This window comes from Camelina sativa, chromosome 4, assembly GCF_000633955.1.
Source record: "Camelina sativa cultivar DH55 chromosome 4, Cs, whole genome shotgun sequence".
NCBI classification, from domain to species: Eukaryota; Viridiplantae; Streptophyta; class Magnoliopsida; order Brassicales; family Brassicaceae; genus Camelina; species Camelina sativa.
The window spans coordinates 26,243,204-26,261,607 of record NC_025688.1 but is presented as its reverse complement, the minus strand read 5'-3'; the positions used below and the strand labels follow the sequence as shown (position 1 = coordinate 26,261,607).

The 18,404-nt window shown below is 34.3% G+C and overlaps 3 protein-coding genes across 3 annotated transcripts; 2 read left to right on the top strand and 1 right to left on the bottom strand.

Moving 5' to 3' along the window:
* On the top strand, window positions 2,696–3,601 carry LOC104784323 (putative cyclin-dependent kinase F-2). The gene has a single exon (XM_010509366.1). The coding sequence runs from the start codon at window positions 2,696–2,698 to the stop codon at window positions 3,599–3,601; it is 906 nt and encodes a 301-aa protein (XP_010507668.1).
* Window positions 12,286–14,304, top strand: LOC104782560 (probable WRKY transcription factor 54). Its single transcript, XM_010507525.2, has 3 exons — window positions 12,286–12,930; window positions 13,379–13,480; window positions 13,644–14,304. Exons 1-3 carry the CDS (start codon window positions 12,530–12,532, stop codon window positions 14,137–14,139), a joined length of 999 nt encoding a protein of 332 aa, XP_010505827.1. The 5' UTR covers window positions 12,286–12,529; the 3' UTR covers window positions 14,140–14,304.
* LOC104782559 (WRKY transcription factor 55-like) lies at window positions 15,950–18,239 on the bottom strand. The gene is made up of 3 exons (XM_010507523.2): window positions 17,764–18,239; window positions 16,928–17,059; window positions 15,950–16,445 (listed from the first exon to the last, which is right to left on the bottom strand). Exons 1-3 carry the CDS (start codon window positions 18,237–18,239, stop codon window positions 16,115–16,117), a joined length of 939 nt encoding a protein of 312 aa, XP_010505825.2. The 3' UTR covers window positions 15,950–16,114.

Genomic DNA, 18,404 nt, shown 5'->3' with positions numbered 1-18,404 from the left:
CGTATAAGATTCTTTGACAGGGTTAATAGTGGATTATCTAACCGAGTCAAAGTTGATTTGATCACTGACTTTAGATTCTAAACCTTGACACGTTGAGATTGATCTTACGCGAATTGATACCATAGTATCAAGACCTTGTTTATAAAAGTGGGAATCACACTTCCCAAATTTCTTGGCGGGTCTCTCTTTGCTTGAATTGTCTTAGTAATTGTTATTGGAAAACTAAATCTCTCAAATTTTGTAAAACTAGATCAAATTTGTAGCTAAATGTTAGCTTTACGTTTTCTTAACAACCAAAACATTCATAGTTAGATATTGTTAATTTTCCCGAAAAGCATAATCAATTTCCGTATTTATAATATAAGCTTTTACCAAACCGAAAGAAACTAAAACCTAAAGAAAGAGATCATTAATTAATATGGAGAAAAAGGTTATTGGAGATGTGACGGAGGAATCTTCTTTGAAGATAGTCTCTGTTATTGACAAAGATACCTACGGCTACGGCTCTGTGTCCAACATTAATAATGATTCCAACTTGGAGAAATCTTACATGAAGAAGACATGTACGCTCAAACATGCCGAGAATCTCGAGAGGGAGCTTAAGACGATGCTTCACTTCCACGCCAACCCTTTCATCGTCCAAGCTTCTTGCCCTCATCTTCACTTCGAGTGTAACACCAAAAGCGCGACTTTGTGTTACATCTACCNTCGTCTATTTTTATGTTTTTTGAACAAAGAATAATGATGTGGAACACATGCATTAAAAATAATATAGATGGAAACATATCAAATCTTGTGAGTTAGCAAAAAAAAATAAAAATAATTAAGATGTATTTAAGTAGAATCATCAATCACAAAAAAGAACCATTCTACTCAAATACAATATTGAAAAAGAAGAAAAAATGAGCTGGGAAATATTAAAAATCAAGAGTGAAGAAGTAAAGTTGAACGTGAAAGTCATTGGAACAATCGGAGTCACCAAAGGTTGTCCCTACGAATACAAGGTTCGAGCTTGGACAAATCCAAAGGACAAATACGAAACAAAGGTTGTAACGAGCAAAGGAGATCCTGAGTTCAATGAAGTGCTACAGATATCTCAGGATAAGCATTTTCCAGCAGAATTTTTGTATGTTGCTGTCTACAAAACGAATTCAGAAGGCACCTATCGCGTTGGGAGGGGTAAGATATGGTTGCCAACGGTTAAAGGTAAAGATTTTTACAGGGATGTTGTGCTCTATAAAAATTTTCACAGGGTTGCTGGGCTCTATAAATTTGCGGAAGCCGGGGTTCTTCAATTGTCATTGAATCTCAATGTTTTTGAGGTACTTCGTGATGTTATCTATATTCCGTGATTTTACCATCTATGGTTGTGTTTCTGAATTTGATCGATCTTATTATGAATAATGAATCATTGTAATTAATAGTTTATCTTATATCGTGCATGTTTGCATATGTACTAATGAGATATAATATGTATAATGGAATTCAATGAAGTTGCTTGATTTATAATGTCTTCGGATCTTGATCTAATGATTGAATGTTTATTAACGACATCTCTTCTTTTTTCATGACTTATCATCATCGATGGTTGTGTTGGAATTAATTTTGATATTAATTAAATAATTATGGTTTTTATATATTACTACCGATGGTATATATATGGATCATGGAGGTCAGGCAATGTGCTTAATAAGCTACATCATTAACAATAAATGTATATACAATGTGTTAGTGTCTTTGTATCTTCTTACATTTTGATAATGCGGTTTGGTGATTCGTGAAATAGTTTATTCAAAATCCTAAAATTTCACAATTTACAAGGTCTTATTCAAGAAATTATCACCAAGTACATGATACGAATTCGTGTTAGTAAAGTACTTTTATATATAAATGAAAATAGGGAATCCCCATTCTAAACAGACGAGATCTATGTATCAGTTTAATAGCGTTTATTCAACATATGACGACAAATATATCGTATACGTATTAGCTGAAACCCATTTGACAAACCTAATTATAAATTTGTAACAGATTATTATGTATGTTCCAAAAAAAAAAAGAAGTTATGTGTTGTGCGCCGTCGTCAAAATATACATTAAGATAAATTAAGTTCTAACAAGAAAAATAGGGTTTTTGGTGAAAGACGATATCCACATATTCGGATTAATCAATTAGGGTAACACGAATACACAAGGTTCAAATTAGGCAATTATATCGTCGATTATCCGATTTTTGATTAGATTTATTCTGTTTAATCAACGAATTGAAATTATGACACGTATAAGATTCTTTGACAGGGTTAATAGTGGATTATCTAACCGAGTCAAAGTTGATTTGATCACTGACTTTAGATTCTAAACCTTGACACGTTGAGATTGATCTTACGCGAATTGATACCATAGTATCAAGACCTTGTTTATAAAAGTGGGAATCACACTTCCCAAATTTCTTGGCGGGTCTCTCTTTGCTTGAATTGTCTTAGTAATTGTTATTGGAAAACTAAATCTCTCAAATTTTGTAAAACTAGATCAAATTTGTAGCTAAATGTTAGCTTTACGTTTTCTTAACAACCAAAACATTCATAGTTAGATATTGTTAATTTTCCCGAAAAGCATAATCAATTTCCGTATTTATAATATAAGCTTTTACCAAACCGAAAGAAACTAAAACCTAAAGAAAGAGATCATTAATTAATATGGAGAAAAAGGTTATTGGAGATGTGACGGAGGAATCTTCTTTGAAGATAGTCTCTGTTATTGACAAAGATACCTACGGCTACGGCTCTGTGTCCAACATTAATAATGATTCCAACTTGGAGAAATCTTACATGAAGAAGACATGTACGCTCAAACATGCCGAGAATCTCGAGAGGGAGCTTAAGACGATGCTTCACTTCCACGCCAACCCTTTCATCGTCCAAGCTTCTTGCCCTCATCTTCACTTCGAGTGTAACACCAAAAGCGCGACTTTGTGTTACATCTACCTGGAGTATGCTTCCTTAGGCAATCTCGACAAGATGATCTCTGATGCTGGTGGGAGATTGCCTGAAGATAGTGTCAGACGCGCCACTCGTATGATTCTACAAGGACTCAAGGCTATTCACGCGGAAGGTTACCTCCACTGCGACCTCAAACCCTCCAATGTTTTTGTCTTCCCTTCCAGCAGACCTGGAGAGCCATGGGATCTCAAGCTTACTGGTTTCGGCTTATCCAAAGATCCTACTATGGACACTAGCCTATTGTTTCCTGGACCCCGTACGGCGTATAAGCCGCCTGAGGCCGGGTATATTGTTGGGGCGCCGGACAGATTGATCGGACCCGCCAGTGATGTATGGTCTCTAGGGTCTACGGTTCTTGATATGTTTGGGGTAATACATCTGCCTCCGGTGGCAGAGTACTTCTGGCAACGGTGCTCTGAGCGGCAGCCTGCAGATAGGGCAACTGTGGATGAGCTCTTGGAACATCCTTTTGTGTCTGAGAAACCTTCATCCTTTCTTGAGGTTTCCTTCTTCAATATGGAACAGTCGTATATAATACGTGATGAATTGATTCCAAAATATCCAGACCCTTTCGGCCTCTACAATGTAAACATCTGCGAGTGACAGAGTATGTTGCTTTGACTCTTGTGTTTTTCCAACTTCCACTTTTCGAGTTTTTGGTTTGTGTCGCTAGCTAGTTAGTATGGGCTCCCTACTTTTGGAACACGTCATGTCTTCATTTTTTATTCGGGATTATTATTCAAGTTTAATGTATCAAAGACCAAACTTAATTACTTAAGATCCCTGCTACGGATATGACTAAGAATTTTGTTAATAGGATAATTTGATTCAATAGAAACTAACTTGGTCAGGTTAAGTCGATAACCGAGAAGTATCGTGTGGTTGAAGCTCGGGGTAAAGGGTGGAGAAGAAGAAACCAATTCTAAAAGATGGTTAGGTAAAGGGAAAGACTCTAGGAGGATAAATGATCTGTTTCTTTAGTGTTAATGCTCTATTTTCTCTCTTCTTCAGTTCTTTGTTTGAGAGCTTCGTGTGTTGTAACCAAACTACAACTGATTTTCTTGATCTTATGGCCTATACAAAAGGATAACTAATCGATCGTTTCTCTCTTTTTCTCTCAATCCTCTGTTCTTGATTTTATATCAAAATCTGAGATCAGATTCAATTGTTTCGTGGAGAGTATGGTAGTTTCACAAAAAAAAAATGACAATAACTGGAATAATACCACCAACCACTCAACCAGGTTTACCGGTTATTGTCATAATTTATGATGTTTTTGGTCATACAAGAGTTTTGTTCAGTAGATGGCGCATTTGTTGTGTATGTTAAGTGGTTACATCAGTAGCTTTCAAAGGATCGGTTGCTTACTTTCTGTTTTCCTGTATCTACTCTTTATTATTAGGCTACATCTTGGGGTTTATGTCCTGATGTTTGGTTCCTCTAGTTTTCAATTGAGTTTTTGTGTTTACTTGGTTTGCGAGAATAATCGATATGATTTGTTATTCTTTCAACTCAGTAGTTTTGAATTTTTGTGTTTCTCGCTAAAAATTATATTAACAAAAATGTTAAAAGCAAAAAGGAAGTAGTTATTATAATAAGGAAATATGTGTGTTTTAGAAAGGAAGGTATGTGAAATCTCAATCTCAATATAAAGTATTTTCATCAAGATTCCAAAATACTGAATCTAAAGAGAGAAAGAAAATCTCAGAAAATTCGTCCTGTCTAGTTGGAAGTCTCCAAAAGAAATTGAAGACCCATGGTAGAAGCTCCGTCTTGAGCAAGATGAAGCGCTCTCATAGAAGACGCATGGGAAAGAGCCAGGTCGATGTGTGAGGGCAGATCTGATCTCCATAAGTAGGAAAGTAAACCTATTAAGAAGACGATAAGCGGTAAGAATAGTAATACCGTATCAGACCAGAGATGAACACAAATATGCTGAAGGCTGCGAAGAGTGTCTTTGGAGTACTCTCTCATGTGCGAATGTCAGCAATAATGTTGCGTAACCAAACCAAAGGGCGCACAAGTCTGACAAGGTTGGCGGTGCATAGTCACAATTTCTACTGCGTGAAGGCGCAATGATTCAGTATCAGAAGGACTTAAAGGGCGTATGTAATGCATCTTTGGTAGAAGAGGTTGTAAGTGAAATAGAGCTCAGACCGGATGTATGGGAGAGCAGTAGTTCCCATGTCTCTTGCATATGTGTTCCATTGTTGGCTTCCTATGATGAGGCTGAACACCAGGAAATCCTAATCTCAATCTCAATGCGGTAGGACATTGATCGCGCCATTCCATATAAGGGTAAGACTCCTTCGAATGTTCTGGTTTGAACCCATTTATCCTCATACTTGGCTACACAATATGCATTTGTGGTTTGCTGACTGTCTCTTGTTTTCATAGGCATCAAAGTTGTAGCACTTAGATCTCTAATTTCAGCACACCAATCTTTGGCTTACAGAGTCTTGAATTTGATGGTGTGAAATCACTAGCGTAATTTGCAGATTTATGATATACATGATACCCTTCTTTGTTATAAGCTTATTGGGGATGTAGCATGATGTTTTGCATTTGTTGTTGTTTAGTAGGTTATAGGTAGTACTCATTTTGCACACATAGCTATGTTATGTTGGCAATATATTTACATACTTTTTCAACCATATTTAGCCGAAGTCAAAACTTAGCTATAAAATAATTTTCCAAAAGTTTATTTAGATTATCCATATGGCTTGAACATCATATAATCCTAAAAGGAATTCAAACTAGTGTTCCTATAAATCTAAAAATTTATTTTTATGTCTATTTATCATTTTAGAAAAATTCCATACTCATACAATTCACTTAGGCAACGCTAATTCCAAACAACGATTACTAGATTGATATTTTCAAATTTACCAGTTAGTAATTATGTTAGTATAAAATTTGGATCTGATTATTGATTTTTCCTGTGTTTATTTTGGTAAACTTGAGTTTCTAGCGTTAATTTTATTTAATAATCAACAAAACCAATTGACAAAAAAAAAACCAACAAAATCAAATTTTAATAAGTTTTGAAAAAGCAATAGTGGATCAATGGCATAATAATTCTAGAAAAGTCGAAAACACCAAACCTTAGAAACATTTTTCCTAGAAGTATATTATATTAAGTGATAATTTACATAATATAGTACACTTAATCAGAAGACAACTCTTTAGTTGGACACGTTGACATATTTTCTAGTTACACAAATTTCAGGAACAAATATTTGTTCTAACACATACATGTGTTCCAACGAGTAAAAATCAAAGCTAATTAAAGAAAACTGTTTTCTCTTGATATATTATTGCAAAGTTTATATGTATTTAATATTTATTCACCCTTGTTAAATACTATGTTGCATAGAAACTCTTTTCGAGGTGCGTTTCCCGTTTCCGAAACGTTTCAGAAACAGAAACTCGTGGAAACTCGGAAACAAGGCACAAAAATACGATTCCTAGAAATTTATGTTTGGAAACACGATGTAAACTACATTTCCGTTTTGGAAACACGACGAAAACTTCTTTTTTAATTTGAAACTTAATAAATAAATATTTTTAAAATATAAAACTTCATTATAGATATAAATATATAATATTATTAGTGTTTTAATTCAACTATTTAATATTTGTATTTGAAGTTTTATTTATTGAAACTTTTTGATATGGTTTTTATGTTTGGTGTTTTATTATATATATATATATTTATATAAATATATATATATATATAATTTATATGTATATGTACATACGTTTCCAAAACATTTCCATTTCCTAATTTTTTTTAAAAACTGTTTCCCGTTTCTGAAACGTTTCGTTTCTGCGTATCCGTTTCCGTTTCCATGCAACCTAGGTTAAATGTATCGCCTAAAATGAGTCATGTAGACAAAGGTGAATATATATATATTTAGAAAAATCTTCAATTAATTTCTCCAAAGATACCTTCACCTCCATGATTTCGTTTATCTAAATCTTGCTAAATAATTTAGTTTCGATGAGCAGAGAAGACACTTTTGACAAATTGTCGATATATATGTTTGGCCGAAAGTTCTCCTTTCTTTCCATGGCTCTGTTTTCCGTAGCTTCCACTAGTGGTATTCCAAATTTCCAATGAATGATTGTTATTACTCTTTAAAAAGCTAGTTTTAAGTTCATTCAAAAAAAAATATATACATTTAAGATTATAGCAAAATTAAAACCTAAAACTCCAAAACCAAACAAAACTCACGTACTTAAACACTTACCGAAATAAGATATAAATTGTTATTGTTTCGGTGCAAAAATTAGTGAGTGATTTGTCTGATCTACAAATGTATATAGTACAACATAAATGATAATATGCAAATGGAGAAAGAATATATGATTCATGCAAAAAAGTTTTTTTACTAAATATTCAATTTTGTGAAACAATCGTGATTCACCTTTGATTAGTTTACGTTATAAGTTTAGCTCGAAAATAGTTTTTACGTTTAATGATTCCGATATTCCATATCCGTTTTTCTTTCACATTTCTACGGTTTCGTCGTTCTGTAATGTTGTCAATTGGAACAAAGACAAAGTAAGGTTTTGAAAACGTGATATATGTGGCACATGCCGTTAACAACGTATAACGTATTACGTGTACATATCTATTAAAATTAAAATTAAAATTTTAAAATTACTAAGTGTATCAAAACCCTATTGTTATATAATACTTGACACTTGGCAGTGTATCAAAATCTAAAATCAAATTATAAGTTTCTAATAACCGGCACGAGTAGAATATCCATAAACGAGAGCAGAGCACTGGCTTTTTGTATTTGTTTTGGGAGTTTTAATATAATTCTAGAGTCCCTTCGTTCATTGAAAGACCTTTTGGCTCCATATGTAGACACAGTTGTTGATCATCAACAATATATATCTAAATTATATATCATGAATTTCATATTTTTATAATATAAAGAGTGGTTCCTGCAGATTTGGTACTGACAAACGCCAAGCAATAATAGAACCGATCAAAAGCCAAAAGATAAATACCAAATTAAAAAGAAATGTACCTAGTTGAAATCAAATGCCGACCCATAGAAATAAGACAGAACCACTAGGTTACAAAAAAAATTGGTTAATGCAAAAGTTCATGTAGTTTTAGATCTGAGTAGTGATCGCTAAATGGTATTTAGTTCTAAATACAATAAAACTTTAAACACCAGTGGCTGCCGTAACAGATTAGTCGGACTAATCAATTCAAGACATTAAATAAAGTAACAATGACCATAATTTATACTATAACTATGAGTTGGATCTAGTTGAATTATTGACGGGTTCTACTTTTTAACTTTTATTGCTGCTGAATTTTTCTGTATTTAAAAAAAAAAAAAAAAAAAAAAAAAAAGAATATGAAATTAGATTTGTACGAAGCCAGGACTCTCTCTTACGAATTGATTAATTAATTATTCTTGAGAAAAAGAATTCCCCGATTGGGTATAGCACGAAATAAGATTCAACTTACACATTTAAGAACTATATGTTTATAAATAAAATAAAACGATAACAGTTTTTAATTTCGTGACAGAGTAGTCTTAACGATAAGTAGCAATCCGTTAATCGAGGCCGTTTACTTAATTATTTCTAAGACAACTCAGCTTAAGACTAGATTAAGCACAAAATGATGTATTAGTAGTAACAAATTGTTCTTATTCTAATAACCATTTGTCATTTGTCAATATCAGTTCCCCACTCACCGTTGACCTTTCTCTTATCATCTCCGAAAGAAAACAATAATTTAACATTTGAATATAACTAGTGTCCGTATTTGACAATCTCCACATTATTTGATTAATCAGTTGGGATTTATAGATAAATGCCGAGTTTGGATGAGTAAACGAGTAAGTAAAACAAAGTTGCTCCTGCTTGGACATATTTATTTGTTCAAACGGAGAAATAATACATTCTTACCTTTTTTTGAATCACACGATCGAAGTCAACTACAACAACGAAAATATCACGAAACAAATGTACGAAGTTATATTCCATTTATGTTTCATTGTTCCACCATTATACTACTCACCGATCATTAATTATATAACTCTTGATTGTTTCGTTAAGTTGTACTATAATAATTAGTAAAAGCCATTTTGTTGTTATTAATTGAAAAAGTAAGCGTATAAATGTGATAACTATATAGAAATAACAAGGAAACAAATGGATTTGACTTGTGGATTTTGATTTGCTAGTGGATGCACAATGTGGACTGAATTTATTGTGACTCCGAGGAGTACTCAGTGGCACCTGCCTCCTTAGTGCCGTCACAATATCTCAATCCCAAATAGTATTCCAGACAAATGTTTGTTTAGTATTTTACATTTGTTTCATGCGTCAAGAAAATATAATTTAACGAACCCAAAATAAAAATTGTTACTTTGATTAAACTCATGACTTCTAATTTTAATATTACAAACGGATCAAAATGAGTTACTTCTTATGATCATGTGATAAGTTTTAATTTCTGTAACAGAATGTGACTTTTCCGGTATTGAAAGATGACTTAAACGAATATTTCAATAGTTGTACGAGTATTAATTAAATTATAAAATTTGTTAATAGTGACAGTTTCAACATTTTCTGTGAATATCTTTGTTCAGTTCAAAATTCATATATATAAAATAAATTCCTAAATACTGCCAAAATGATCAGGGCCAAGCAGACAATTGGCTGCTGACACAAGCTTAAGTGTGACTTGTGATTGTAATGAATTTAAAGCTCATGATCCGTACCCTAACATTAGTTATTTACTTTAGTGATTTTTCGGCACTTTTAATGGCAGTTCTAAAAAAACATAAAGATAAATCTTGATTACTACGTTGCTTAATATAATGAGGTTAATCTTGATTACTACTTTTAGATCCGAACTAAGCGGTCTCACCACAATCTATATATGTATTAGTTTATATATCATTTGGTTTTAGTAGTACGTTAGTCTATCCATTACAAAAATCACCTATGAGAATATTCATTTGATTCCTTCTACTTTCGTAAATGCACGACACTATATGCACGTATAAATAAATATTCTTGTGATCATACTATATATGAAAGACATATACAATCATATTTTAATTACCACCCCACTTCCAAATGAAATTACGAGATTGACAATATTGTAAATGTTATTCTGTTTTAAGTTTATTCGACCTAATATTAATAATAACTCTCAAAAGAGTTTGGTCCGATGTATCTTGTCAACATTTCTCCTTTCTTTGTTTTTTTCTTCTTGAAAGTGAATCTCATGCCAATGGAACAAATAATATGAACGTCACAAAATAACATATTAGTTTTATAACTCTTATCCAAGATAAAGATCTCTTTCTCTCTCAGGTCCAAATATCGAGAAACCTTTAATTGATCCTTGTTCCGACGCCGGTGAAGCTCCGGCTTGCCGGCGTCGGGTCTCTGGTTCCTTCTCCGCTGTCTCTTACTTGTCCTGCTCTCTGCTTTTATTTTGTTGTTGCATATCTCAATCACTTCGAACCGACCAGACCCATTCTCAAAACCTCTCTCCTCCGTCGAAAAGCTTTAACGCCAGATCCTCTTCCAGAGATAGACGGCGAGAGATTTCCCTGTCAACCCTCATTCCGACTGAAACCCTCTCCCCAAACCCTCGTTTGAGCCTAGTAAACCCGACACTCTCCCAAAGGCACAGATCTGAACAAATCCTCGTTTTGCCTAAATCTCTCTGTCTGGGGTGTAAGATGACGATGCTCGGTATTTTTATTCCCCGGATCAGAAGGTCATGTCCGCAAGAAACCGGAAAGGTGAGGCTACTTCTGCCCCTCTCCAAACCTTTTGCCGCCGCGAAGACCTGGTACTCCAGTCTCTCGCCGAGCCTGTTCCCACCGGTGCCCAAAGGCTCCAATCGGAATGACTACTCGCCAGTTCGCCGCCACTCCATTGCCACCTCCGACTTGGATGCGATTCTAGGGTTCCCGATAATGGACCTACATCCATGTTTAGGCCCAGTTATCACCTTTGGGGCCAGTACCAAAAACACTGCTCCACGCTCTCATCCTTTAAGGCCCAGGTCAGTATCCTTAACTTACTTGCGAATGTTATCCTTCGGGTTGCATCCATTTCATTATCTTGAACACCTGCTGCTGATGTTTGCTTGGCCATTGCCCTTTAAATATGTGATTTCGCTGACCCACCCTCGACAATATATGACTAGTGTTAGAACTTCCCTACCTAGTCCTGTTCTTAAAAAGCTTAAGTCAAGTTCAATTCCTTTAGTACCGATTTTCTCTGCTTGGTCAAGTCGAGGTTTCCTCGGTAGCAGAACATTGGTGGCTTTAGAGTTGCTTGTTAATTTTGTTCGTCGGGGTCGGTTCTCTAACTCGGTCCGGATGCTTACCTCGTGGAAACATAACCATGAACCTGATCCGACAACTTGTGTGAACCCTTGTCTTAAATCCTTTGATCCCCTGTATTACCCACTGCCATTAGATCGAAAGCTTGTGTTTGTTGACTTTCTCCAGGACCAAACCGATTACAAGCTTTGTGTGGAATTTATTTACCTCCATTGCCATGTGAGGGATGACCCACCTGCTTTGTTACGGCTGGTTTCCCATTCCCGGCGTTCCCCGGCTATAGCTTCATCTAGAATCATGAGGTATGTTCCTAAAAGCTTAAAGGGTTTTGTTCCCATGCTTTTGAACCGTCTCATGCTGGCACAAACCCCCACAAGCGTCCCCCCATGGGACACCTTTTTATAAGCTCAACCGCGTCTTCCGCTAGAGCCGCTTTTGGCCACCCGCTGGTCGAGGATATCGTGAAGTTTGACTTCAAGTACGAGTCCACCTTGGTCCCAATAGACTTCTCAAATATTGTAAAACTGTTTCAGTTTGAAATTCCCTTTGTTAAGCTCATGGAGCCCCTATCTTTCTATGTTTATTTTGAATTATGTTGTAAGAACCCTCCTCTAGTTTGTTGAGGTCTCATTTGAATGAAAATTCTCANAAAAAAAAAAAAAAAAAAATATCCAAGATAAAGACAAAGCTTTTTTTTTTGCCCAATAAAACATTTAAATACTAACCAAGTAGTTGGATCGTTTTCATGAGAATTAAATAAATCCGCGAAGAAAGGAGAAAAAAAAAATATACCCACCAAAAAGCCCTCAAACGTGTTACGGAGGTGGGTGGCGTCATTCCACCTCATGTATGTGACATAAGCAAAGCTTTGCTAAGCCAATGGGTGAATAGATAAGTTCATCACTTTCCTATTATAACCTCGAATCCATGATACAATTCACAAGTGAGTTTGATCAATTTCCTACTATAACCTTCATGTTCATTATAATGCGGAACCATCTCTCTCTTTCCTAGGCATCTTCCTTTGATTTTTCTCTCTCTCTCTCTCTTGAACTCAGAAAAAAATCTTATTTCTTCTCTCCACTATATTACAACATTTCTTCATTCTCAAATCATCAAACCAAAAACCTAAAAAGAAAAAAAGAAGTTACAATATATATTGTTGTAACAAAAGAAATAAAAAATGGATTCGAATAGTAACAATAATACCAAATCCATAAAGAGAAAAGTTGTAGACCAACTTGTCGAAGGCTATGAATTCGCTACTCAGCTTCAGCTTCTCCTCTCTCATCAACACTCTAACCACCTCATCGATCAGACCCGTCTCGTTTCGGGGTCGGGTTCACCGGATCCCGTTGATGAGCTTCTTGCTAAGATCTTGGGTTCTTTCCATAAAACCATATCGGTTCTTGATACTTTCGATCCAGTTGCTGTCTCTGTCCCCATCCCCGTCGAGGGTTCATGGAATGCTTCTTGCGGCGATGATTCGGCCGCTCCGGCGAGCTGCAACGGAGGAGATTCCGGTGATAGTAAAAAGAAGAGATTAGGGGTTGGTAAGGGTAAAAGAGGATGCTATACTAGAAAGTAAGTGAAAAAACAAAAGTTAAATTCAAATTTCGATTTATTGTTTTAATTTTTTATTCGTATTTAATGATTTAATCTCCTTTTGATGTGAATTGTTTAAAAAAGTTTTTTAACTTCAATTTGCTATTCTATACTACGGATTGCATCATATAGAATCTGTGGTAGTGCCCCATATTGAAATGATTTATCGTAAAGGTTAAATGAAAACTACGATATATTAATATGTATAATATCCGAATATATATATATATATATATATATATTTATATGAAATTGAAAACATATAATGGCAGTGATAGAGAATCGTATGAATATGATTGATTGATTGGATAGGGCCAATAAGTGCTGTTTCATACGATTTACCGTGCATTTGTTTTTACATGAACACAAGATCCAAAATTGGTTTAAGCCATTAATTAACAAATTTTTATGGTTTATGATTTTGCAGGAAGAGATCGCATACAAGGGTCGTGGAAGCTAGAAGTTTTGAAGACAGATACGCTTGGAGAAAATATGGACAAAAGGAAATTCTTAATACCACATTTCCAAGGTCCTTACTCCATTTATGTCTAGCTACTACATGTGTATTTATATAGGCACAAATACAATACATACATAATACATATGTTAAATTTCGGACTTAAAGTCACTATATGAATTTTGTAGTGGCCTAAATCGTTTATTCTTTTCTTTTTCTTGTTAATGTTTTGCAGAAGTTATTTTAGATGCACGCACAAGCCAACGCAAGGATGTAAAGCAACAAAGCTTGTTCAGAAACTGGAGCAAGATCCGGAGATGTTCCAAATCACATATATTGGCTACCATACGTGCACTGCCAACGACCAAACACAAGCCAAGGTGGAGCCTATTGATAGCGAAATCATGATGGATTCGGACAAAACAGTGGCTGAAACTACAGCTCAGAACCATGTCAATGCTAAGATACAAGAGCAAGATAACAACATCAGTAGTGTGACAGTGGTAAGCACAGTGAAGGAGGAAGAAAAAAACAATGGTGATCTTTCTAAAGAGTATTGTGAAGGTTCTTCTACGGATGGGGATTTGTCATTGGTTTGGCAAGATATAATGATGTTTGATGATCATCAAAACCAATACTATTGTGGTGAAATCAGTACTACTACTTCTCATCATTTTGGTTTCGTTGACAACGATCAGTTTTCCTCCTTTTTTGATTCATATTGTGCATAGTGATGAATCAGATCATCAGGCTTTGTAATATTTGTCACCTTCTCTTGTAGTATGTTTAGTGAATGTAATACCGTTGTTGGTATGTTTGACAAAATACCATATATACATCTCTATTCATTTTTTGGACTGACACAGTATACATTTTGTATCTGGTGTTCTTCACTATTTTTGGTTCACATGTACAAGTTCATTTAAGATAAGTCATTAGGTTGACAATAAAGATGAAATAGATTACCGATATATCATATATCCAAGCCAAACTCCCATAGAACAACAATTCCTTTAAATAATTAATGTAGCCTATTTGATTGTAAGTGCTTTTAATGTTGGTTTCAATAATTTTAGTCCATAAATATGATATATGAATGTGATTTCCTAAGGAGTGTAAAGAGAGACTTATCCATTCAAATTGCGGCTATGAATGTTTGGTTCTAAAACGGAAGTAATTGGGACAAATGCATCTTGGTACTGGCGTGCTTGTCTTTTTGTTGTTGCCTTTACACAAGGATCGCCGTGTACACTAGGGCAATTATTAATGCTAATTACCAAACTAAAACAACATTACCAAAGCTATAAATCTGTTGGGTACGTACATGACTAGTTTTCTACTAAAAATAGAAACTAAATATATAGAAAACTTAGTACTACGTACGTAAATTTCATAGAAATGATTAACAAAATTAATTAACTTCATAGATTAATTAACAGTACTTTCTATTTTGACAAGTGGTATTCTTAAAAGATTCTTTCTCTTAATTAAAATCAATTATATCAAAATTTAATAAAAAAAATATAAAGATGTCCGGATTTCCTGAAACTCAACAAAGTTTAGACAAAGTCATATGTAACTCCATGAAACCTTTTTAATCATCTCCAATACAATAGATTTCTATATATTAAGTTTTATTTTCATATATGTAGGACACAAATTCGTTCACTTTTATGAAAACAAAATCTTATAAAGATGATTGCAAGATATGATGATTTTTTTGTAGTTATTTAAAAAACCTAAATACTAAACTAAATTTTCAATGTATTCAACCCCTCACACATCTTTTACATATGTCACAATTTACAGTTATAAAAATAATTGAGTATAAGTGTCGTCTCCGTCGACATAACAAACACACATGATGAACAAAGGCCCATACATGAGAGTAGCGTTGTCGGTGAAAGGACCATCATTTCCACTCGAGTGGCTGATATAGACACTGAAGACTCCTTTTTCTATTATTTTGGATTTTCAGCTTTTTTATTATAGAAAAAATAATAACAAAAAAAAAAACACCAAGAAGTTCGTGACAATTTGTGAGATACTGACAAAACAACTATTTCCCCAAAATTTGATTAATTTTTAAACACAACGATCGTATTTGCTTTATAAATATGTAAATAAAGTGCTGAAGTGCTCCGTTTTGTATATATTTGTATATATTCACATACCTAATTGATATTAAATAAAGTGTACACAACACAATGGGAAGTTCCGATTACACTTATATGGTTTATTTGAGATCCTGTTAATCACCTTTACAATAAAAACTTGAATAAGTTAATAAAAAAGAAATTAAAATTAATCTGTTGTTTTTAGGAATATTTACGAAGTGACCATTTTTTTTAAAGATCTTTTATGTTGTCGGCTGGTTTAATTTTATAATTTTATTATAGTTTATTTAGGTTCTTCTTCGCTTTTTTAAGTCTATATTTTTTTTTATGCATGAAGTTAGTTGTAAACAAGCAAATGAAGATGAAAATTATTGAAATACATAGTTGAACAACCCGTTTAGTAACAAAATACTATTGCTTTGTCAAAAAAAAAAAAAAAACAAACCAAACTATCCTAAAAGGACTGAATCCCGGACCAGATCATCACTTGTAATGTGCGAAACTTTGATACAAATAATAATAAATTAAATGAAACCATGACTTTTCCTTTTGGTTAACTAAAATATGCCCTTTCTCTATAGATGGAAACCTATTGGTGGCCGTCGCCGTCGTCGTCTAACCGCCGGAAACGATGAGGTGGATCGTTGAAAGGAAATATGAAATCCATGTTGGCTCCGATCCCGCTGCTACCAAACATAGCGTCGGTCATGTCGCGTATAGGGGAACCATAGTCGATGGAATGACCCGTGGCGGTTGTAGCGGTGACGGTGGCGGATGAGATAGGAGCGATTGAATAAATATGGCAAGTGTGCGAGCCACGGTATGTGACTCGGAAGGTGAAAGGATCGTCGTTGAGGCGTTGGACTTGTTTCTTGGCCGGGCAATTGTATAACTTTTGATGGGTGCACCTATAGTACGCCCTGCAAAATTAATTACTTAATTATTTTTTAGCAGAGTTAGGATATAAATAATCTTCCATAGTTCCATGGACCATCCATGTGATAAGCAAGCACGTAGTTATTAATTGACAAGGACTAAATGCAATAATGTTGATTCATATTATGTGATAACGAAATCTGAGAAATTAGATATGCTTATAAAGTTATAACAATGAGTTTCAACTTTCAGCCGGATTTTAATAATATATAGTACTGTCTATGGTCATTGTGATAAGTAATAAACATAGTGATTAAGAATCAAAAGAGTCTGATTACAACATGTGATGTGATGTAAAATTAGTTAACTAACTAAAGTAACCCTTTATTTTCATTCATTAATCACTTTTTTGAAAAAAGATATTCATTTATCTAGAATCTTTGACTATTGGACGATAAGTAATTGAACGTGGATAATATTATAAATCAATAAATAGTAGTATAAGTGATTAGTAAAGTTAAATTACCTAGGAAACCTAGAACCAAGAATTTCCTTCTGGCCATATTTACGCCAAGTATGGTTATCGTCAGGTGGCATATCTGTGTTCCCTGTTCTTAGCGCTGCCACCAACACCGTTTGTTCTTCTCCTTCGTCCTTCCTAAATAACGTACTCATTTTAACCTACGTTAGTACATACTTACGTACTGCATATTTCATTATCATTTGTTAATTTGCAAAGAGAACTTGTTCCACAAAAAAAGAAAAAATTGCAAAGAGAAAAAGTCATATAAATAACTTTGAAAGTTTACACGTGAAGTGGACTTGAGATGGTTTTCCACTTTTAGTCACATTGTAACTGGTTCAACCCTCTCCCCTTTATGGAGTTAACATTTTAAAATGTAGACGAAAAGGAAAAGACTTTGAATTGAAAGTGGAATCATCAATATCAACGATTTATCAAGACTCTAGCCTAGTCAATTCTTTTTTAAAATAAATATTTAGATATTTAATTATGTTCTGATTTGGTTATGTTATCATTCATAAAATCTTTCAAAAACTTATATTTTTGTAAATGATTACGATATACATGATGCACGTAATGTTAAAAACATATCTTAAAAAAAACAAATTATAGTAAATATGTAAGACATAGTTATTAACATTTCTTAATAATTAATTGCAGAATATTTGTGTTTAGCTCAAAATCTCAATTAATATTCATATTTTGCTATCCCCCGTTCATTCATTAATAATTTCGTTAACGTTGCCAATTTGTTCAGCGCATTATGCATATCACAATTTATACTTGTTAATTAATTACTGATTACCAAATAAAATAATACTACTTAATTGTATATTTACCTTCTCCGCTGCCTTGGCGTGGAGGAACCGCTAGCGCCGGAACCTTCCGTAAATTTCCTTCCTCCGCCACCATCAACGGCCATGAGCTGCGTGTGAAACATGGCCTCGGCTCCCTGAGATGACGTTGAGCCGCCACACCTTAACCAATACTCTTGCATCGTCAGACCTGGTTCCATCTGCACTAACATCTGGTTTGAAACGGACACAACCACCGGTTTGGTTTGGTTCAAAACAGTTTCGGAGTTCCTGATCTCTAGAAACATCTTCAGCCGCTCGTTAGCATCATCGAATGTCTTCGCGATCTCGTCGAGAGATGTCGATAGCGATTCCGGTGGCTTCTCCGGCAAACTTGACTCGAGCCTTTTAACTAGTTTCATTCCGTGGAAGATCATTGACATTACCTCTTCCATTTGTAACTTATATGTTTTCTTTGGACGAGTATATGTATTTTTAAAGTTATGCACACATACATACATTTATAGACGAAGAGATACGTGTACATGACGGTTAATGTTGTTTCCCAACAGTTAGCTTCGATGTTGGTTCCAACTCTATATCGAAATTTTGAATATGCGCGGATTATTCGAAGATTGTATAATCTTTTTCTTAAAGCGACATAATTACCATTTCCTATACTCCTT